Source organism: Xyrauchen texanus, chromosome 32 (assembly GCF_025860055.1).
Source record: "Xyrauchen texanus isolate HMW12.3.18 chromosome 32, RBS_HiC_50CHRs, whole genome shotgun sequence".
In the NCBI taxonomy this organism is placed as follows: Eukaryota; Metazoa; Chordata; class Actinopteri; order Cypriniformes; family Catostomidae; genus Xyrauchen; species Xyrauchen texanus.
In genome coordinates, this window is record NC_068307.1 from 32,121,225 (window position 1) to 32,142,182 (window position 20,958).

Genomic DNA, 20,958 nt, shown 5'->3' on the forward strand with positions numbered 1-20,958 from the left:
TTGGAACCATTCAGAACATTATTTGAGGATGGATATGAGCATTTATTCATTAATCATTCTAATTCATGGTATTAATGCAGCATCCCGTGATGGAAAAGACCTCAAACCGCACATGTGAGTAATAATTAATATACTAATTCATTAAATAAAAGTATACTCCTCTTGCGTGTTCAAAATAATATCAGATATTTAGTAATCTTCGGGCATCATAACTAGTTTCCATCCACTTTTCGCGCAGTTTTGTTATCGACAAAGTTAAAATGCGTAAAAAAAACCTATTTGCGTAATTTGCCGTCTTCTGCCAGTTTCCTAAATGGCCCTTTATCGATAAAAATGCTGTGCGTGATGACGTCATGGTTAACATTATTATGCATTATCGCATAAGTTTTGGTTTATAGCAAAAGAAATCTTAAACCGTTTCCATACAGAAATGTGTGTTTATCGCTAATTGTGTTCCGCCTCTCAGATGTCCCTAATCCCCCCAGTGAAATTAGCCACTGTCATTATAATTTCTCACACAAATGTAATAAGAAAATGAGGAATTGGAATCAAAAGGGAGCCTATCGCAGGTTGGCACCGACTGATAGGACTGTAATATTAGTCCTGATGTTGCGCCTATCGCAGGTTGGCACCGACCGGTTCCGACCCGAAAGCGAATCGTCATGGCCCTGTTCAAGCTGCCAACCTGCACCAAGTTGTGGGGAAACTTTCGGTCTTAGTATAAGGACCATCCATTGATGTGTATGTGCTGTGTGCACAGCTATTAAAGAAACAAGTATGCAGTGTAATATCAGGGTTTACATACATTCCTGATATTCAATAAACTATTTTGAACAATCATCTAATTTAAAGCATCGCCATCACGACTGCATTATATTCGTCCAGCAGCTTTTAATGTCCAACTGATCTTGATAGTCAACTAAAATAAATGTAATGTCATAATGCTATGTACATTTTCTGAAGAAGCTCAGCAAATGCGATCTGAGGTAAAGAGGGTTATATTAAAAATATTTAAAAGTTAGTTTTCTGAAAACTCATTGGATAAACAGTTCTGATAGTTTATAGTCTTGAAACAAGTGAAGAACTTTCTGAGAATGTCATTCAGCCGAATGTATTTTATTTAAAAAAAAATTTTTCAGGTTAAGGCTAATTTAAGTTTTTGTAAAGAAAAGGCAAGTATATAGGCCTAACAATATAATTTTTTCGGTTGGTAAATATTTTTTTTTTAATTTAACGCTTTATTCATTTGGTAATACATTTAATTGAATACAGGGAATTTGTCGTCTTTTAATTTAATAGAATAGTGTTCCAAAAAAGCACACTTATGCTTTTCTCCTAATATTGTGTATTTATTTTTCATTTAAAACATCTTTGTGCACAGAAATTATGTTTTTTGTATTGTGGGCTAATTCTATGACTGCTGTCTATTACTTTGAATGGTGTGGAAAAGCAGCTTTAATAAATAAACGGCTACCGTGTTTAAATTAAGCACACACAGTGGCCATGCATTTGTTCTCCTTGCACTTGTCGATGACAGGTGCATGATACAAGTTATTTGTGTTGGCACTCCTGGAAGTGTCATGATGCAGATGTGTTTGCCGCATCGGATCTGTGCAGGTATGCCATTAAGACCGATCCATAACAGTGTGTGTAATGCTTCATGTACAGTAAATTGACTTTAAAGGATGTATTCCTTGTCCTTATGATTAACACAGGCTAACAATTGGGGTAAATTCTGTCATGTGACACTAATGCCGCATTAATGCCAATTTTCTTGACAAAAAGTGTTTACAAACATACATAGACTTTTATATTTTAATTTCAAATATAATGTCAACACTTGTGAAATTTTAGGGATAATTTGCATTTCCATCAGCTGTATTGGTAAATTTGATGCGCTACACATTTAGTTGCAAAACAAAAATTTTAATTTTAATTTTTTTTAACCTAGTTTAACCACAGGTGTCCTAGCCAGTAAACTGATTTAGTTTGTCATACTATCTTTGGACATGTGCATCCTACTATCATGTGCCCAAATACTTTGTCTGTATTTTGTGCAATGTGAGCTGTAAGACTCTCATAAGACTGAAAACTCATTTAACTTTTCTGTTACATCATTTGGTGTTTATAATCCCTGACATGAATATATTCCCATAAATGTGCTTCCTTGTGATATAATGGTGTCTGATCTGAACTGATGCCTGGGGTGTCAAATTTGAGGCTATTGTAAATGTTTGCAGAGTGATGTATTAGTCTGGGAAGTTCAACTGTGTAAATCATGTTGTCATCTATAAACAGTGTGCAAGGTGATTCAAATGATTTATTGGAATTGACATCAAATTTGACAGGGATTGTATCAGTAAAAATCTAAAATACACTGTCCCTGTCTCTGTTCTTCAAAGTTATTTAATTACACACTGACTCTTCTGATATGGTCTATCCCGACATCTAGCGGTCTGGGGATAAAGTGACACTTCACCTGTCATGCAGTCCTGTAATTAGCAGGATAATGAGCAGTCAGATGGTCATTTTCTCAATATCATTAACAATAGGACTCTGACGCAAACTGGAGGTGGAATTCAACTGTATCTGGAGACTCCACTGACTGTATGTTTGGGCAGGAGTAGACAAGTGGTTAACTATCTGGGCTGGGTAACCAGAATGTTGCAAGGGTTGATCCATAAACTTTGCACAAGATGTTTAATCTCAGTTTGCTCCATTGGGGCCGAACCTGTAATATTTGTATAGTAAGTCACAGTAAAGGCATATTTTAATCAGTGTAACCATTTTTCCGGCAGGCCAAACGTGTGTACTAAGCAGGAGGTAAAATTGGTGGCCAAGATGCAGCCGTGTGTCCAGACCTTCACACGGATGGTTAAAGTTTGGAAGCAGGGATGCCAGGGACAGTCTTGGTGTATGGGCTACGAGAGGAGGTAAGTCTGATTTATTGATTTCATTTATTTACACCGCAAACACTGACTGCGCTTTAACACCTTTCTGTGAAAATTAACTTGATCTGATCAGCAAAACATTTGACAACTTTCTGACTCTTCAAATTATCCATATATTTTCTAAACTCTTTGAGCAAACTGACTTACTTTTGGCCTTTTACTCTTAAAATGGTTAACCCAGGGTCATTTTTATTTGGGATGTCCCTATACGATACTGGTTTTGGATTCGGGTCTGATGCTGTGCTCACATACTTGTACTTGTGAAAATGCGCTGATACAAAACATTGATGCCGTCTGACGTATGAATGTCATTGCGTTAACATTTAGTGCACCAATTAAAATCGTGATATGTCCTAGTGGGATTATTTAACTGCAATAAAATAAATATATAGTCTGCATGTGTTGTCCGCTTCAAAGTGAATATGTGAAGTCAGGTTCTCTGAAAACACGCATTGTCAGCATCACTTACTCTCTTTTGTGTAGTTAGGGTTCCCTCATTTGAAGTTGTAAAATAAGGGACACTCTCTAGAGTTGTTGACCCCTTTCAGAGTTTTAGCACAATTTATCACAATGTGTTGACTTTTCAGATGGTCCTTTACACACCATAGGTAAAATTTCCAAAGGAATATCAAAGTTAAATTAATCCCTGATGGGATGGTCCCTCTTGAATGATGCCATGATGCCATCTGACCAGCTTAAAATGGGGCATCATTTAATCTTTAAATTCGGGATATGTCCATATTTTACAGGACGGGTGGCAACCCTTTGTGTAGTAGAGGACTTGAAGTGCACCACACATACAGACTACATATTCATTTAGTTAATTAAATTGCAGTATTTTATTGTGCTGTGGGGAATTTACTCGCATGTAAGTACCTCATATGATAAAAATAATGCAATGTTATGTTTAATAATTTTTTTCTATTTCCATTTGATTAAAGGTTTAATAATTTAATTTATTAAGACACCCTTTTGTTGATCAAATTGAATTAAACTGTTGAATAAGGAATTCAGAAAAAATCAAATGGAAAAAACAGAATAGTAAAAAAAAAAAGAATTTGGAAAAAAATAGCCTAAAACTTATTTTAAAAACATAGGGCCCTACATGTTAACATGCAGAGATGCTTCTATTCTTGTAAAAGAACCTGCTCCTAACATTTGCAAAATATTGCTTACTTATTGATAGACAGCCTTTACATACTGGACTGGTTGTTGTTGTTGTTGTTGTTGTTGTTATTATTATTTTTATTTTTTTCAATTCATTATTTTTGAACATTTTTGACAATGTGAAGAGCTAAAAATGACTTTGTAAATGTTCATCCACATCATTCATTGGTTTGTGAATTTTCTCTATAGGAGTCAAATGTTTTAACTTATTCTTTCTAATATTTTTGCCATCTCGTAATGTGTTTGTTTTTTTAAACCGATTATTTGTTATATAATCACAATAAATTAACTTGTTAAAACAACAGCCCTAATAATTATGAGTAATTTTTGGAATTAGAAGTAACAGCTTCATTTTCTGTATAATGTTGGCACCACAATTCAGAATTAGCATTCTTAATTTGGGTTAATGTCTTTTTGAAACCCGTGTTCGGTGTTGCACTAAGTGTGAAAAGCCTTTTAGATTCTTGATGTTTTTTCATTCTTCTTTTATTTACAGTCGAGTTGTCAACATCAAACTCCAACTTTTTGCTGCTTGTTCAATTTGCTTAATTAAAACGAACTAAAGCAACACAATTCTAGAACATTTTGTTTTCATTGCATTCTATCTATTTAAATGTGTAAAATGGCAGTTTACTTAATTCATTTGAGTTTGCACTACATTTTGTGGAGTTAATGTAGCATTGATGAAACTGGCCAGGGGATTTCCATTTCCCAACATGCTTTGCATGGGACTCAGCAGGGAAATTAAATGTTAAAATTAAGTGTTATTTTATGTGTTTTTGTGCAAGATGAATATAAAGGGGGATACTTGTTAGTGTTTAATATTTTGTGAGATTTAGAAGAGTTTGTTTTATGTTGGAGCTAATGATGTGGACAGGTAGATGTCGCACATGAAACTGATTGCTCGCTTCACTGAGCAAATGCTGTGCTAACCATCAGCATAGTTACTAAACTATACTCTGTATTGCTTCCAACCAGCGTGTATTTAGCATGCTAACATTCACTTTCATTAGTTAAAATACAATACATAAAATACATTTGAGTTATATTGACATGTTTAATTTTGTTGGATTTACCCAATTCATCTAGGTTGTTTCTACACGAAGTGTTTGTGTTGAGATTACATAATAATTTTAAGTAAAGACAACTAATTTCAGACATCTGGAACCACTGTCCACAATTGAATTAAGTTCAGCCAAAGAGCTATTTTTCTGGAGTGAAGTGAAAATTCAACTATTTTATTGACATTTAAACTGCTTTGTTTTCAGCATGACTATTAGATTTTATATAGTTTTCCATGCAGCATATGGTTTAAAATTGCAGGAGTAACCTCAAATCCTGCTGTTCAATGGAGTTACAGAAATAGCTACAAACGAGTCACATTTGTGTTGTTCTCATGCTTTGTTCTCTAATCAAAGTCTTTCAACTTTGTCATAAGTGTAAGGTATAGTTACACTGTTGACGAAAGCAGCAATTTGTAAGGCATCTCCAAAGAGTCTCGCATACCTATGAGATAGAAGCCAAAGCAACCCAAACTCACCCTGTGACTGACAACCACCCCCATCGGACTCTCAGCCAGGAGGAGTTCCTGTGTAACACGCACCAGCTCGTTTGTTCCTCTGTATACTTGCCAAGCAAGAGACCAGAGCCCTGCAATTAAACTCTATAAACAAAGAGCACAGGGTTATACTACAGGGAGCGAGACACCCGGGATCTAACGCAAGTTTCATGTTGTTAGAAAGCGTCATTAAAGAGTGGATAAGGGAGAAACTTTGCTGATTACAGAGCTGTTTGTGCTTTTACACATCAGTGCTCATACACAAACGTTAGTCATGACTTGACCTCTCTCAATCACTCACTAACCACAAACACATACAGAAAGGCCTTCATTACCTAACAGAAATGGGCTTTCAATCAGAGAACGCTGATAAACAGAGACTGATGACAGACTTGCGCTCCATCTATCTATCTTGTCTGTCTGTCTGTCTGTCTGTAAGATTCTATCTCAAGATTTACTAGTTTCCCCAACTTTTTCCCTTTAGGACGGCATACTACACAGCATACAGACAAGTGTATCGTCAGGAATATCAGACTGTTTGTAAGTGCTGTCCAGGATGGTCTCAGCTCAATGGGGAGGCTGGATGCTTGTATCGTAAGTGTCTTTTAAATACTGATCAAGTGATGTGATGTTGTTAAATGACATCATAATGTAATGTAAGAAAATGTACTCAACTGTTACACAAATGCATTTCATTATGATGTCTGCATATGCCTCTGATTTTTGTTTCACTATTTACTGACACAAATCTGTATATATGATGTTTTTGAGGCCATTTTTAGAGGAATCCTAAGAAAGGATATAGGTATACAACAGGAGTTCCCAACTATTTTAGAGAACTGTACTCTTACCACAATTACATTTGAAGAATCTTCTATTCAGTAGATTTAACATTTTCTGTATGAAATTGTTTGGATTATTTATCTTCTTTATATATTTTAACATTTTATTTAGTTGCTTTATTTCTATATTTATTGATTATAACTTGTTCTTATCATAAGAATAGCCTTTGATGCTGGCGTGGTATTAAACAATTATATACAAATCACAAATATTTAAAACCACTAAATAACTAAAAATTTTATAAGATCAAAGGAAGAGTCAAATTCTGATGTTTGTAATTTTATTAGGGCTGTAAATTGATTATTTTTTATTTATTAATTACTAGACATGCGATTAATTAAGCAGATAATATGCAGTTCATTACATATCAATATTTCATTGAGAAAAGCCCCCAAATAAAGATAATTCCATATAAATAGTGCTGTCAGTTGATTCATCGCATAATTCTTTCTAGATAATTGTAATTTAATCGCAGATTTTGAAAGTGCTGAAATTTGACACCTATGTAGATTTATTTTCGTATCAAAATGCTTTTAATTCCATCTTAGGAAAGAAAACAAAAGAAAATGTAACAATATAATGCTTTATTAACATTTTCCAACAAAGCCTTCCACAATATAAAGATAGAAATACACTAAAATAGCATCAATTCAAGTAACATTAAATGATTCCCAAATCATTCGGGCAGCGGGGACAGTATTGCACTCGCTGTATGAGCCGGAAGGCAAAGCTCTCGATCTACCGGTCAATTTTCGTTTCTACCCTCACCTATGGTCTTGAAGGCTGGGTCATGACCGAAAGAAATTGGTCGCGAGTACAAGCGGCCGAAATGGTTTTCCTCAGAAGGGTGGCGGGCTTCTCCCTTAGAGATAGGGTGAGGAGCTCAGAGTAGAGCCGCTGCTCCTTTGTGTCAAAAGGAGCCAGTTGAGGTGGTTTGGGCATCTGGCAAGGATGCCCCCTGGGCACCTCCCTAGGGAGGTGTTTCTGGCAACCGAAAGAAATTGGTCGCGAGTACAAGTGGCCGAAAGGGTTTTCCTCAGAAGGGTAGTGGGCTTCTCCCTTAGAGATAGGGTGAGGAGTTCGGAGTAGAGCCGCTGCTCCTTTGTGTCGAAAGGAGTCAGTTGAGGTGGTTTGGGCATCTGGTAAGGATGCCCCCTGGGCACCTCCCTAGGGAGGTGTTTCTGGTACATCCATCTGGGAGGAGGCCTCGGGGAAGACCCAGGACTAGGTGGAGAGATTACATCTCCACACTGGCCTGGGAATGTCTCTGGTCTCCCCCAGTCAGAGCTGGTTAATGTGGCTCGGGATAGGAAAGTTTGGGACCCCCTGCTGGAGCTGCTGCCCCCGCGACATGACTTCGGAGAAGCAGTTGAAGATGGATGGATGGATTCTCAAAGTCTAACTGGGAGTTTGAATAATTGAATAAACTAGTCCCCACATTGGTTGCATATTCATTGCAATGGGCATTAAATCTCTTAAACTCTCATCCTCCACAATATTAATCTCATGGTAGATTACGGCTATCCGCTTTGTTACAGCAGTCATGAAGCCGTGTTCATGATTTGCATCAGAGCGTCAACGCCAGTGTCACGCGCCACTTTGAACTCCATATAAAAAGCGCTCGCACACAAAAACGTCTCATTCTATGTTTTGGTGATAGTTAAGACTTGACGTGCTTCTGTGGTAATTCAAATGTGAGATTCTAGAGACTGTTGTGTGTAAAAATCCCAGGAGATCAGCAGTTACAGAAATACTCAAATCAGCCCATCTGGCACCAACAATCATGCCATGGTCCAAATCACTGAGATAAAAAAAAAATTCTCCATTCTGATGGTTGATGTGAACATTAACTGAAGCTCCTGACCCATATCTGAATGATTTTTATGCACAGCACTCCTGCTACAGGATTGGCTGATTAGATAATCGCATAAATATTTAGGTGTACAGGTGGACCCAATAAAGTGCTCGGGGAGTGTAGTTGGTACGAGTTTGTAGACAATGTTCTTTGTTAAACATTGACCATATGGCCAACAACAAAGCCCTGATATCACATTGTCTGAACTTGTTTTACCATATAACGCTAAAAGAACCAGTCATTAATTGGATTTCAGTAGCTCATGTCGTCTGCTGTCTGGTCTGGATGGGTCCCGCAACTTTCTTTGTCCTGGTAACAAGAGAGGAAGTTACTTTTTGGTTTGTCTTTTCTGAGGAGTTTAGATCTCAGTCTAACTGGACAAGACTGGAATCCTTTTGATGTGATTTTTTTTTTTTGTCCAGAGGACGTCTGTAGCCTGCATACCTCTCCTGTAGACAACAAATAGTATTTTAAGCAAATTAAAATGAGGTTCTGAGGGGTAGAAAAACACTGCATTCAAAGAGCTTTATTCATGTAACACAAGCGGAACAAATTTTGGTGTAAATTGTTCATGAATCCATTCTAATGTAAATCACCTTGATTTGAATGCAACAGTTTGCATACGAGTGATTTTACTTACAATTTACAGAGAAATCCTTTCTGCTCATGTTTCGTAGATAAGACCCACTGTGTTTTACCATCTTAATGTCCAAAGTCACTTAATTTTTGCAACCCCTGTTTTCCGGAGATTTTGATCATTTGACGTTTTGCTTTTAGAAAGAAGTACTTTCAGTGCTTCATTGAGTTAACAATCATCATCAAGGTACATAACCATTAAACAATTGAATGAAATCTACACTGATGAGCTAAAACATTATGACCACTCATGATGGCCAGGTGAAGCGAATAACGTTGATCATCTCCTAACAAGGCCACATGTCAAGGTCTGGGTAGATTAGATGGTAAGCAAACAATCAGTTCTGGTAGTCAACATGTTGAATGCAGGAGAAATGGGCAGGAGTAAAGACCTGAGCGACTTTGACAACGGCCAAATTGTTATGGCCAGATGACTGGGTCAGAGCATCTCTGAAACGGCAAGGCTTGTGGGGTGCTCCCGGTCAGCAGTGGTGAGTACCTACTGACAGTGGTCTGAGGACGGACAAACCACAAAATGGCGACAGTGGTGTTGGTCACACAAGGCTCATCAATGTGCGAGGGCAACGAAGGCTATCCCGTCTGGTCCAAACCGACAGAAGGTCTACTGTGGCACAAGTTACTGAACATTTTAATGATGGTTACTGGAGGAATGTTTCTTAACACACAGTGCATCACACCCTGCTGCCTATGGGGCTACGTAGCCGCAGACCAGTCAGAGTGCCCATGATGACCCCTGTCCACTATCGAAAGTGCTTACAATGGGCACGTGAGTGTTGGAACTGGACCTTGGACGTTGGGTAAGAGATGGCACCAGGATGCACTGTGGGAGGACGCCAAGCCGGCGGAAGGAGTGTGATGCACTGGGCAATGTTCTGCTAGGAAACCCTGGGTCCGGTCATTCATGTAGGCATCAATTCCTTTTTCTTTTAGTTTTAGTAAATTAAGGTCCATTTGAGTCTTTTATTTTCCTTTGACTATAGGGCAGAAGAAAAAAGCAGGTTCCCAGATGTGCAAACTGCTTTTTTCAGACTCATAGTCACATTCTTATAGGTATTATATCCTCCAATTCAATTAATTATTGGTTTGTGTACATTCAATGTACAAAACCCCCACTTATTCCTATCCTGACTTCCAAATCAAGGAAATCAAGTTAAAATCCACTGGTCATTTTTATCCAAGACTTGTGGCAACTTAAGTGGTCTCAAGCCAGAATGACTGACAGTTGCATAACAGTTTACCCTTCGGGTTGTGATTTTCTCCAGGTCTTATTTCTGGAGCCAACACAATCCTCAAAGACCCCTTTGTCTCTTAGAGAAGGTGAAACTACTCATTATACCTGCAAGATCTAGGCGTCCTCCCCAATCTAGCTTTGGTTTGTTTTTAAACACGCTTAGAAAGTTCCTCAACATGCATTCCAGCTCAGTGCTCAACATCTCCCTACATAAGTCATCGGGTTTAGTTTTCCTCTGCGACCGTATCTATTCTCTTTAAACTGAGGTACGAGAGGAAGCTCGGCTTTTATCTATGTAACTCAAGACTTGGAAGAACTTTAAGAAACGGGACAAAATAACCACTCTTTTTTCTGAGAGAACAAACACGGACAGAACACGAGTTGAGTCTCTCACCAGAAAATCCCCCACTGACTGGCACACGGACAGAACGTCTGTCTTCACAACCTTATCGTTTAACATATTTGAGTCGGACGGCTTTGGCCAGCTGGGTTGGACAATTAAAAGTCTGCTGGATTTGTAGCTCTTTGGCAGGACAGACAGTTTGGGTCGTGCTGTGGAATTAAAAAGTTGTCTCTGAGGTGTTATAGTCATTCAGGGATGTAGTACTTGTCACCAGGGAAATTAAGAGCATGCCAGAGTTTGATAAAATGCAGCATATAGTGATGACTTTTTCTCACTTTGTCCCTAGCATACTAATAAGTCTAATAACCACTTTATCTCCAGGTTCCGTCTGTAATGGGTCAATGACAAATTAAGGTTGTCCGAGATGATAAAAATGGGAAATCTTTTAAACATTTAGTTTAAAACACTTTTATCAAGTCCATTAGAAATGTAATATTTGTGTCCATGTTGGTTTCATACATTTTTTGAAAACACTTATGCAAAAAAATGTATTTAAAGATTTACAAAATGTCAAGTAGTGTTAAAGGAATAGTTGACCTGATGATGAAAACTCGTAATTTACTCACCCTCAGATGTGTATGACTTTCTTCTGCTGAACACACATTTTTAGAAGAATATATCAGCTCTGTAGGTCCATAAAATGCAAGTGAATGGTGGCCAGAACTTTGAAGCTCCAAAAAGCACATAAAGGCAGCATAAAAGTAATCCATTTACAATAAATGTAACCTCATTTTCACTGTATATATTGCCATTGCAATCTCTAGGCACGATCATGATTTCAAGCTCTATTACACTTTCTTGTGCTTGACACGGATTGCTAGATGGCGCTAGAAAGTGTAATTAAGCTTGAAATAATGATCAATGGAGACTGCAGATGTCAAGATTTAACCATCAAGTCAAAGCTATTAAAATACTTGCTTTGAAGACATCAAATACAAACACGTTTTCAAACATATTTTACGAGGTACTGTTTTTTACAAATATAGGGTTTTTAAGTCACGAATATCCAGTTTTCTCAGGGTTACTCCATTTGAATTATTCAGAATCTGCCTTTTGATAAAGTCAAATATATAATGTTTTTCTAAACTTCATACACCGTCATTAGGGTCTAAAGGGGTCCTTGGTTTTAGTTTAAGTTTTGTTTTTGTCACATGACAACAGAATGGCTGCCTGCATGTTGGTTACACCACCTGACAATTCTTTTTGAAGAATTTCATATTTTATTGAAATTTATTTAATCATTTTATTTTACTGTCTCAGGATGGATATGCCTTTTTAGACAAAGCATTCTTTCTGTGTATATTAGGCTTATTATAGAACGCTCTTTATTCTCAAAAATTGCATAAGATAAGCACCATTAGCACTTTAAAGCCCCAAAACTCATAGAAAGTCAGCATCCGTACGACACCAGTGGTTAAATCTATGTCATTAGAAGTGATATGAGCGATATAGGTGAGAAACAGATCAATATTTAAGTCCTTTTTTACTATTAATCCTGAAAGTGGAGATTTACAGTAAAAAAGGACTTAAATATTGATCTGTTTCTCACCCAAAGTGATTGCATTGTTTCAGTAAACATAGATTTAACCACCGGTGTCGTTTGGATTACTTTTATGCTACCTTTATGTGATTTTTGATGCATGAAAGGTCTGGTCACCATTCACTTGCATTCACTCAGCCTACAGAGCTGAGATATTCTTCTAGAAATCTTCATCTATGTTCAGCAGAAGAAAGAAATACATACACTTTGTGAGTAAATGATGAGAGAATTAAAATTTTTGGGTGAACTTTCCCTTTAAAAATGAACTGCAACCTTGATAAGCATGTCTCAAAACACCTGCGTTCTATTCTATTCATTGCACTGCATCTTGCTTGAGTACAAAAAAAAATCATTTTTGGCACAAGAGCTGACAGATGCATTTAAACGTTGATAAGCCTATTTATTTATCTATCTATTAACAATTATATGATTGTTACATTTTGTTATTTGCATTTAGCATTGTTTTTCCCTGCTGTCCATGACCCAATGAGAGCAAACCGGATTGTTTGCGACCCACCAATTGAAAACCCCTCGGTTAGATGTTTATATCAGTAAATTAACTCCTTTTACTCCTGTGCTTTTTTTTCTTTTTCTTTCACGATTTCCAAGTTTAGCCTCCCTCATTTTGCAGAACTAGAACTCATAACACACATCAAGGCTGGTTTTGGAGAATTGCTGTGGTTGGTTTAATTAAAGGTTGTGACCCGGGTGACAAAATGAATTCAATTTCCCTTTCTCTGAGAGTCTACAAAATTAAATTTTGAAGCTATTTACAACTGGTTCTTTTGGGGTTCGCCAAGTATGCCCCTGAGATGCTGTTTACTTCTTTGTTTACTTCATGAACCAATTGACTTAACAACTTTTTGTAAAAGTGCTCTGGGCGGAAAGAGTGCTTCAGAAGACTTCCTTCCACTTCAACAAAACTTCCACTCTTTACCCCCTTGAAAACCCCAATCTACTCATTAAGATTTGAAAGTCAAAGAGTTTGACCAGTGAAGGTCAGGGCAGAAAGTGGCCAGTTATGGTGAATGGAAGCAGAACTGACCACCAATGTAAGAAGCAGTAGCTTCTGTGAATTAGTTTGAATGGAAGCAGGTCTTTGTTTGACTGTAAATGTAATCGTTTAGGACTTGGAGCAGGGTGGTCTACAGGTCTGAATGATCCACATACACATGCCTATAATGCCTGTCATTACAAAGGTGGTTAATTGTCCATCCCAGTAGTGGAAATGATGTTTTATGGCTTATTCTTTCAGGTCAATTGATGTTTTGAAAGGCAAAGCACACTTGAATTAGCACAATTGCATTGCCAACGGGTAAACATTTTTTTAAGTTGAAATCCTTGAATAAAGAACTTTGCATGAGTTGTTTGGAATAATATTTTATTATTGGAATAGTATTTATTTAAATATAAAAAAAGCAAACAAAGGGTCGTAGCTAGATTTTAAGAACATGTCATACATTTATTTTTTTGTAGGAAATGATTTGAATATTGATAGCATTGCAGCATCGTATATCAGTTTGGTTGCTATTTGACGTCTCTGACGATCAATGTACCCCTCAAAATCGCAACGTAATCAATCACAAAATTAAAAATGAACTGTGTGTTGCCTGTACCCCTGGAGAAAACAGGTGGTACTACAAGCTTTAATTTCTCAGATGGAAGGAATATTCCTTATTATAGTCCGGGGACATAATTTAGTGTGTTCATAATTTTATCATTTTAATTCAGTGTCATTTAATTATATAATAAAATTACATTTTAAAAATACTGTACATCCTGTAAAATATTATTCAGGTGGAAAAAAGGGTATGTTAATATTAGACATTTCAAATTGAAAAGGCAAATGCTCCTGAGTGGTCTTTAAAAATAAGATATTTTTAAGAATCTCCAAGCTGTTCTTTCCCATATAAAGGAAGGCATGTGGTGACCAGGGGTTATCAAGCTCCAAAAAGGACAAAAATTCCATAAAAGTAGTCTATATTGCACCCATATAACCTGAACATCAGGTGTGTGCATTTTAATCATGTGTGAACAGCTTAATGCTGCAATAGAAATGTTCAAGTTGTGGCCAGCGTGTGTGAAACACAATAAACAGAGTGTTTATCAAATCATATCAAATATCTGACCCTCATCTTTATTTCTGTTTGTCTTCCTCTGGCAGCTGTGTGCAGCTACGGCGTGTGCTTTAATGGAGGACATTGTAGAGAAGGTTCGGCCCAACTCTGTGACTGTCCGGCGGGCTTCAGTGGCCCAAGCTGCCAGTACGGTAAGTCCAAACAAACTATCACTAAATCTGGGTTCACACCATATGATTTTGAGACAAATTTTGGGGATTGTAAAAGATTTCAGGGTCTAATTGACAGTCTTTGATTTCTTAGTATGACATGTTCATAGTCGATCAATGAATTGCCATTGTGAAGAAACTTCCTGGCAGTGTCGACAATTTTGTGTCGTGAATTTTGACTGCTCCTACTACAGCCAGACGAGAGAGCCCAACGAGGAGTCTTTGGCATTGAAAGCCAGGAATTTGATCTGTAACGAGGATTCCTAGCCAGTGATAGCGGATGCTAATAATGGAGGATGTTGTCCTTTTTTGATAATCTACACATGACAGGAAATTCTTTACAAATCTTGCCCTCCTTTTTTCAGTGACTAGTCTCCTGTTTGTCTCATTGAAATCGCTGGTTTTGCACCAACATTAAGGACAGTCTGAGAGCAGCTTGTGTTTCAAAGTTTTACAGACAGACGTAATTAATTACGTGCTTTCAGCAGCATTACAAGTAGATAAAATGTTGCAGCTTGCATAGTGGCTTCCAAGGATGCAGGACACAAACCCCTGAAGTAGCGTGGCCTAATGGCTTTCGTCTGTCGGTTGTTTTGTTTTAGTTTGTCTGTTTGCCTCTAACAGTCATATCTTCAAGACAGAGGCAGAGAAACCTTTGCACACAGCTGGTAACCATTGGCCATTTATTCTGGATTGTTCTGTATGTGTTTTGTTAGGAGTGATGCTGATTGATTCAGTTGGCATGCACAAAAGAAAACATGAAAACCGTAACCGCTACAATATATTACAGGAAATAATAATATAGGCCATGGACTTGTTTACCTTAAATATCTTCTGGCTGGAACTGTGAAATGTAATATAAAGAATGTGTTACATGTCAAGAACGTGTCTGGGACAGAATTTACCCCGAAAAGAAAGCAATATAAAAGAAAGAAATATTTTTTTTGGACCATTAAGATTTTTGCATTGTGACATCATTTTTAGGATAATTACACACATTTTCATACATTCCCAGTGGTGGATTTTTAGAAAATGTACCAGTCAGAGAAATGTCTTTCCAGCCATAAAACTGTATTTTGCTTAATTTTAATATATATATTATCCTTATGATTTGCAGTAGAATGTCATGGGCCAAGAGAAATTAGCTGGCAATTTAAGGAAATAAAAAGATCAATGGAAAAGCTTTTTTTTTTATTTTTTTTTTATTACATATATAGTATTAGGAGGCCTTGTGGCTGAGAACATTATTTTCCATTTCATTTCACCACCCCCATTGTTTCATTGAATATCTCGGCCTCTGAGTGGACTAGAAGCTTGATTTGGCTCTGTCATTCGAAAGCTGAGATCTTCAATTTTCAAAGATTGAAGCAAAAAGAGAGACATTTGTTTTTGATGTCTTACAGACATTTTCTAATTCTTTTGAAAATCATTCAAACTGTGATATTATGGGAAACAAATAAACTGTATAGTCCCATTCCTGAGAATGAGTGCTTTCATTTGATACATGAAATGTCTATAAGTGCTAAGTGCTATGTGAAATAATTTAATATTCAAATAAATATTTCTACCAAATTACCTCTAGGTGGCGCTTATTTGCAGCACGGATTTTTCAGTAGGCCTTTTTTTTGGGTTATTTTATGAAACAAATAAAAAAGTGATTATGACAAGTTCAGATTCTAAGCTTTGAAATGATACCACATATGTCTGACTGATGTATCCAGGGACTTTAATGTTTAAAGTGTAAACTTACTTAACAATAGAGTGCCCCCTCTGGACCCACTGGCAGGTCCATAGAGTTTAAGGGGAATGGCATCATGGGGTCAAATACATTTTTAAGTTTGACAGGACCGGTTTGGACTAAACCACCTTTTTATGCAGTCGTTTTTTTTTCATAACTTACTCGGCTTCATGTCGATCCAAACCTGTATGACTTTCTTTTGCGGAACACAAAAGATGTTTAAATGAATACCACAGTCCAACATTTAAAAACCAATGGATAGTGCCTCACTTTAAAGCTTAAAACATTTCAAAACAGATCATAAAAGTAGTAGTAGTAGTCATACAATAGATTTTGCATGTTCATTAGTGCAGAAAATGTTCACAGTAGAATGACAGAATTTTCATTTTTGGGTGATCTACTGCTTTGGCTGAAATCAATTCAAGGCAATTTATCGCTAACAGAGAGTGAAGCATCACCTCACTTCCTGTGCTGAATGTAGTGAAACTAGGGATGCACCAATGTTATTGGTCAATTATTGACCAATTAAAACTATCGGCATATCCGTAATAAGCATGAAAAACGCAACAAATATACGTGACCGTTGTCAAAGTGGCACTTACCTACAGGCAGTGGTTGATTTGTAAAAAAATGTTAAGGGGGACAGTGTTGTCAAAGATTTGGGGGGTCTAATACTTAAAGGTTACATACGTACAAACAAGGTTGTCCAGGGTGTTAAAATTAGAAATCTTTAAAAATCTAGTTTAAAACACGTGTTTCAAGTTCTCAGAAATGTGATCTTTTGTCCAGTTTCATACATTTTCTACAGAAATATTTAAAACTTTTAAATTGTCATGTGGTGTAACCATCAAGTAAAACATTTAATAATACTTTTGTTGCACCTTGAGTACATGAGAGTATAAATAACTTCATTCATTTCCAAAAAGTTTTCAAATACATTTTTCAAGGTTATTGTCACGATTCCCTTGTTGTCTGCCCTGGGTTTCACTTGTCATTGTTAAATGTACTACACTTCCCTGCATCAAGCTGAGCAGACTGCAGTTGGCTTGTGAAACCGCTAGATCCATGGTTGGTCGTTCGTTCTGTTACGAATGAGGCAGCGAGGAGAGAGGATCCAAATGCAGGTTTCTTTATTTAGCAAAATCAAAACAAACACAAAGGAAAAACCCTCAATGGGGAAACAAACATAAACTAAGAACTCAGGCAGGGAAACACAGATCAGGCTTGACAACATTCAGCGAACGACAAGGAGTGAACAAAAAGCAGGGCTTAAATAACCAGGGAGTGATGACTGAATTAGACACAGGTGAGAACAATGAACAAAATGGCAGTGGTGATGGCAGGTGGATTCTGGGACGTGTAGTACATTTAACAATGACAAGTGAAACCCAAGGCAGACAACAAGGGAATCGTGACAGTTATATATATTTAAGCAATATCACATGAGCAAGAGTGCGATGTGCCCCTACATCAGCTGATGAAGTACATTTTAAAAAATTTGGAAAAACTGAGAATGGTCATAAAAACGCATTTGTGCATGGAACTACTTTCTTACGTGGCCGATCAGAATCTGATGCTGCTGGTTCAAACCAAATGATGCGTCCAAGCCTCCGTTAGTAATTCAAAAATGTCACTTCAGAAATAGTATCATGGCTTGTTCTGTTTCTACCAAGTTATTGGATAAAAAAGGATGCATGTGTGTGTATGCGAGTGATTGAGTGATTGAGTGTGTGAGTGTGCGAGTGTGCGAGAGAAACATGGAGCATGTGTGATCACCTGTTGCCACACCCAAGCACACATGCTGTCAGTTCTCTGAAGATCAGCTTTCTCAGTGGAAATATAGCCGTCCAAGTGGGGGTAATTCTCCCTATTTTGCGGTAGCCGGTGCAAAGAGTCATTCTCTATAGAAACTGCAATGTCCTCCACCATTTTAAACAGTAATTTTTCTCCAACGTGGAAAGTCCGATAAGAGGTAAGTGTCTTAAGTTGTGTAATTAATCAGTCTGTTGTGTCTCTCAGCTGTGATGCTAAAGTTGTTCGTTTAAAGACGTTTTCTAGCTGTAGTCGTGTAGTAGTAATACGAACGATCACGGAGCGCTGTTGTATGTAAACAATAACTGACGAATTAAATTCACATCACCAACTGCTCATATTACACACAAAAATGATCTTTTGCCACCACCTGCTGGCTAACATATATAATGTCAAAAAATAAATAAAAGAGCACTGCTCATACACTTTAGTTTAGAACAGCATGAAAACAAGCGGAGTGATAAACACAGTGAAGCGTCGGAGTGCTGATCCTGTCAGACCACCAGTGCTCATGGAACATCTCTCGTCCAATCAGATTTGAGGACTGGAACTAACTGTGGTGTGTATATATACATATATATATGTGTGTGTGTGTGTGTGTGTGTAATATTATACATTTTGAGTCAAAAATATCAAGTTCCCTATCGAGAGGTCTCTCCTATTGCGTAAGTAGCTTACGCTATGGGAAAACTCAGTTTCTCGAGAAATATTGAAGTCTTTATGTAAAACGCATTGCAGCTGCACAGCAGACAGTAATGAGCGAGGCAGCTCTGAACGCGCGACCAATGGGCGCGCACCTCGCGTTCGCGCGCTCAGAGCCCGCCGAAATTAGCATAGCCAGGCTATATAATGGGCACCCCCGTCATGCGAGTTCCTTTAGAATTAATCTCCTTCTGCAAAGACCTTCTCTTCGCTGGATTCTCCGGATTGTTGGAGTCTTTCGCCCGCCGTCGAAAAGCCTACAGCAGGACCGCTAAGAGGACGCCGGCATCTTCAGCCGCCTTCGAAAGCCTTCTGCTACGCCATCCGGTGCGCAACGCTATATCCTTTACTGCAAGCGCTCGCCCCTGCGACGCTTTTGATTAGTAAAAGAGCAATTTTTCAAGGCGTTGTTGCAAATGCCTTCAGCCTGCGCCTCGTGCAGAGGCCCTCTTCCTGATGGGGATCGTCACATCATTTGCACTCGCTGCCTGGGACCGGACCACGCAGAAGCTGCTCTCATTCAGGGCGGATGCCCCGAATGTGACTCCCTGGGCCTCGCCGAGCTGTGCGCTCGCTTTTCCGCTTTCGCTGCAATCGAGCCTGCTTCCACCATGCTGCCGCCCCCTCCGTTCGAGCCGCGCAAGAAAAAGCGCCGCTCACAGAGGCTGCCAGAGCACGTAGACTTTGGTGACGTCACGCCGGCCCAGTCCCTGCGTGCTTCACCGCTGCCTGAGATCTCTCCGCCGCCAGTCCATTTCATGAAGACGGACCAGCACCCCTCCAGCAGAGTGGTGGGTCTCGTCTCGTTCAGGGGATGACGATGAAAAGGATGACAGCCTCTCTATTGACGCTGCATCCGACGACTGGCCGGGCTCGAGTTTCGACCCCGCGTCATCGACATCAGCGGACACGAGCACGGGCACCAGCATGGACTCTGAGATCGTCCGCATCCTGTCCAAAGCCGTAGAAGACCTCGGGCTCGACTGGTCTTCTCCGGAAGAACCCGCCACGCAGCCGGCTGGACGAGTGGTTCCTGCAGGGCGCCGGCAGACCCCTCGACAGAGACCTTCTCCTTTCTTCCCGAAGTGCACGACTGAACTCACAAAGTCGTGGAAAGCCCCGCACTCTGCTCGCCTGAAGCCTTCTTTTTGTTCCTCGCTCTCCTCAGTGGACAGCGCAAGAGAAAGAGGCTACGAGGGAACTCCGCCCCTCGAGGAGGCTGTGGCCAACCATCTGTGCCCACCCTCCACCGCCGGATGGAAAGCCAAAGCTTCTCATCCCTCGAAGCCCTGCAGATCCACCTCAGCTCTCGCCGGTCGCGCATACGCCACCGCCGGCCAAGCTGCGTCAGCGCTTCATTCAATGGCGGTTTTACAAGTTTACCAGGCCAAACTTCTCCGCACCATGGATGAGTCTGGACCTGAACCTGAAGCTTTCAAGGACCTGCGCAGCGCCACTTACGTAGCCCTGCGAGCCACGAAGGCCACCGCCCAATCCATCGGCCGGGCCATGGCTAATTTGACTGTCCTTGAGCGCCATCTGTGGCTGACGCTAACGGAGATGAAGGACGCGGATAAGGCGCCATTCCTTGACGCCGCCTATCGCTCCAAGCCGCCTGTTCGGATCAGCGGTAAAAGAATTCGCTGAACGCTTCACTGAGGCCCGGAAGGATTCGCAAGCTATGCGCCACTTCCTGCCCAAGCGCTCCAGCTCGTCTCACCAGAGACCGCCTCAGCAGCAGCAGCGAGCCAGGGCGCCCCTCCCGCCTCCCAAAAGCCGAAGAGCAGACCTGAAACGGACGCTCGACGCCGCTCGCGTCCGCTGGCCGAAGAAAGCCGCCTGAGCAAGGAGGTCCTCGCCCAAGATCGTGCTGAACCCGAGCCTCGTAAGTCTTCCTAGCAATAGGAAGAAAAGAGAGAGTACGTGTCTCGCAAAGGCCGGACCACTCTCTCTAAAACATGTAAAACATTACCCAGTCCTCTTACAGGCGGTTGGAAATGTCTGTACAGCAGTCAATGGGCCAGTCACAGAACTCGCTCACCTGCAATCAAACGCCGTTTTAACGGCGACACACAGAAATCAAGAAAAGAGTCATTTTCTGCCTGTGTCACTAAGGGTTCACATGTCCACACTAAAGTGCGCATTCCCACATACCAGTACTGTCCAAACAGTGCCAAATACTTCCCCAGCTCAGGCTGGACGTCCAATAAATGT

General features: G+C 39.4%; 1 protein-coding gene across 1 annotated transcript in view; it reads left to right on the plus strand.

Annotated features, from left to right (window-relative positions):
- LOC127625734 (multiple epidermal growth factor-like domains protein 6) overlaps positions 1–20,958 on the plus strand; it is a 121,812-nt gene continuing 100,854 nt past the window's right edge. Inside the window, exons 1-4 of the mRNA XM_052101099.1 lie at positions 1–114; positions 2,799–2,933; positions 6,161–6,270; positions 14,370–14,474. Coding sequence (XP_051957059.1) covers positions 29–114; positions 2,799–2,933; positions 6,161–6,270; positions 14,370–14,474 — 436 coding nt within the window. The 5' untranslated portion in view covers positions 1–28. The remainder of the gene's footprint in view (positions 115–2,798; positions 2,934–6,160; positions 6,271–14,369; positions 14,475–20,958) is intronic.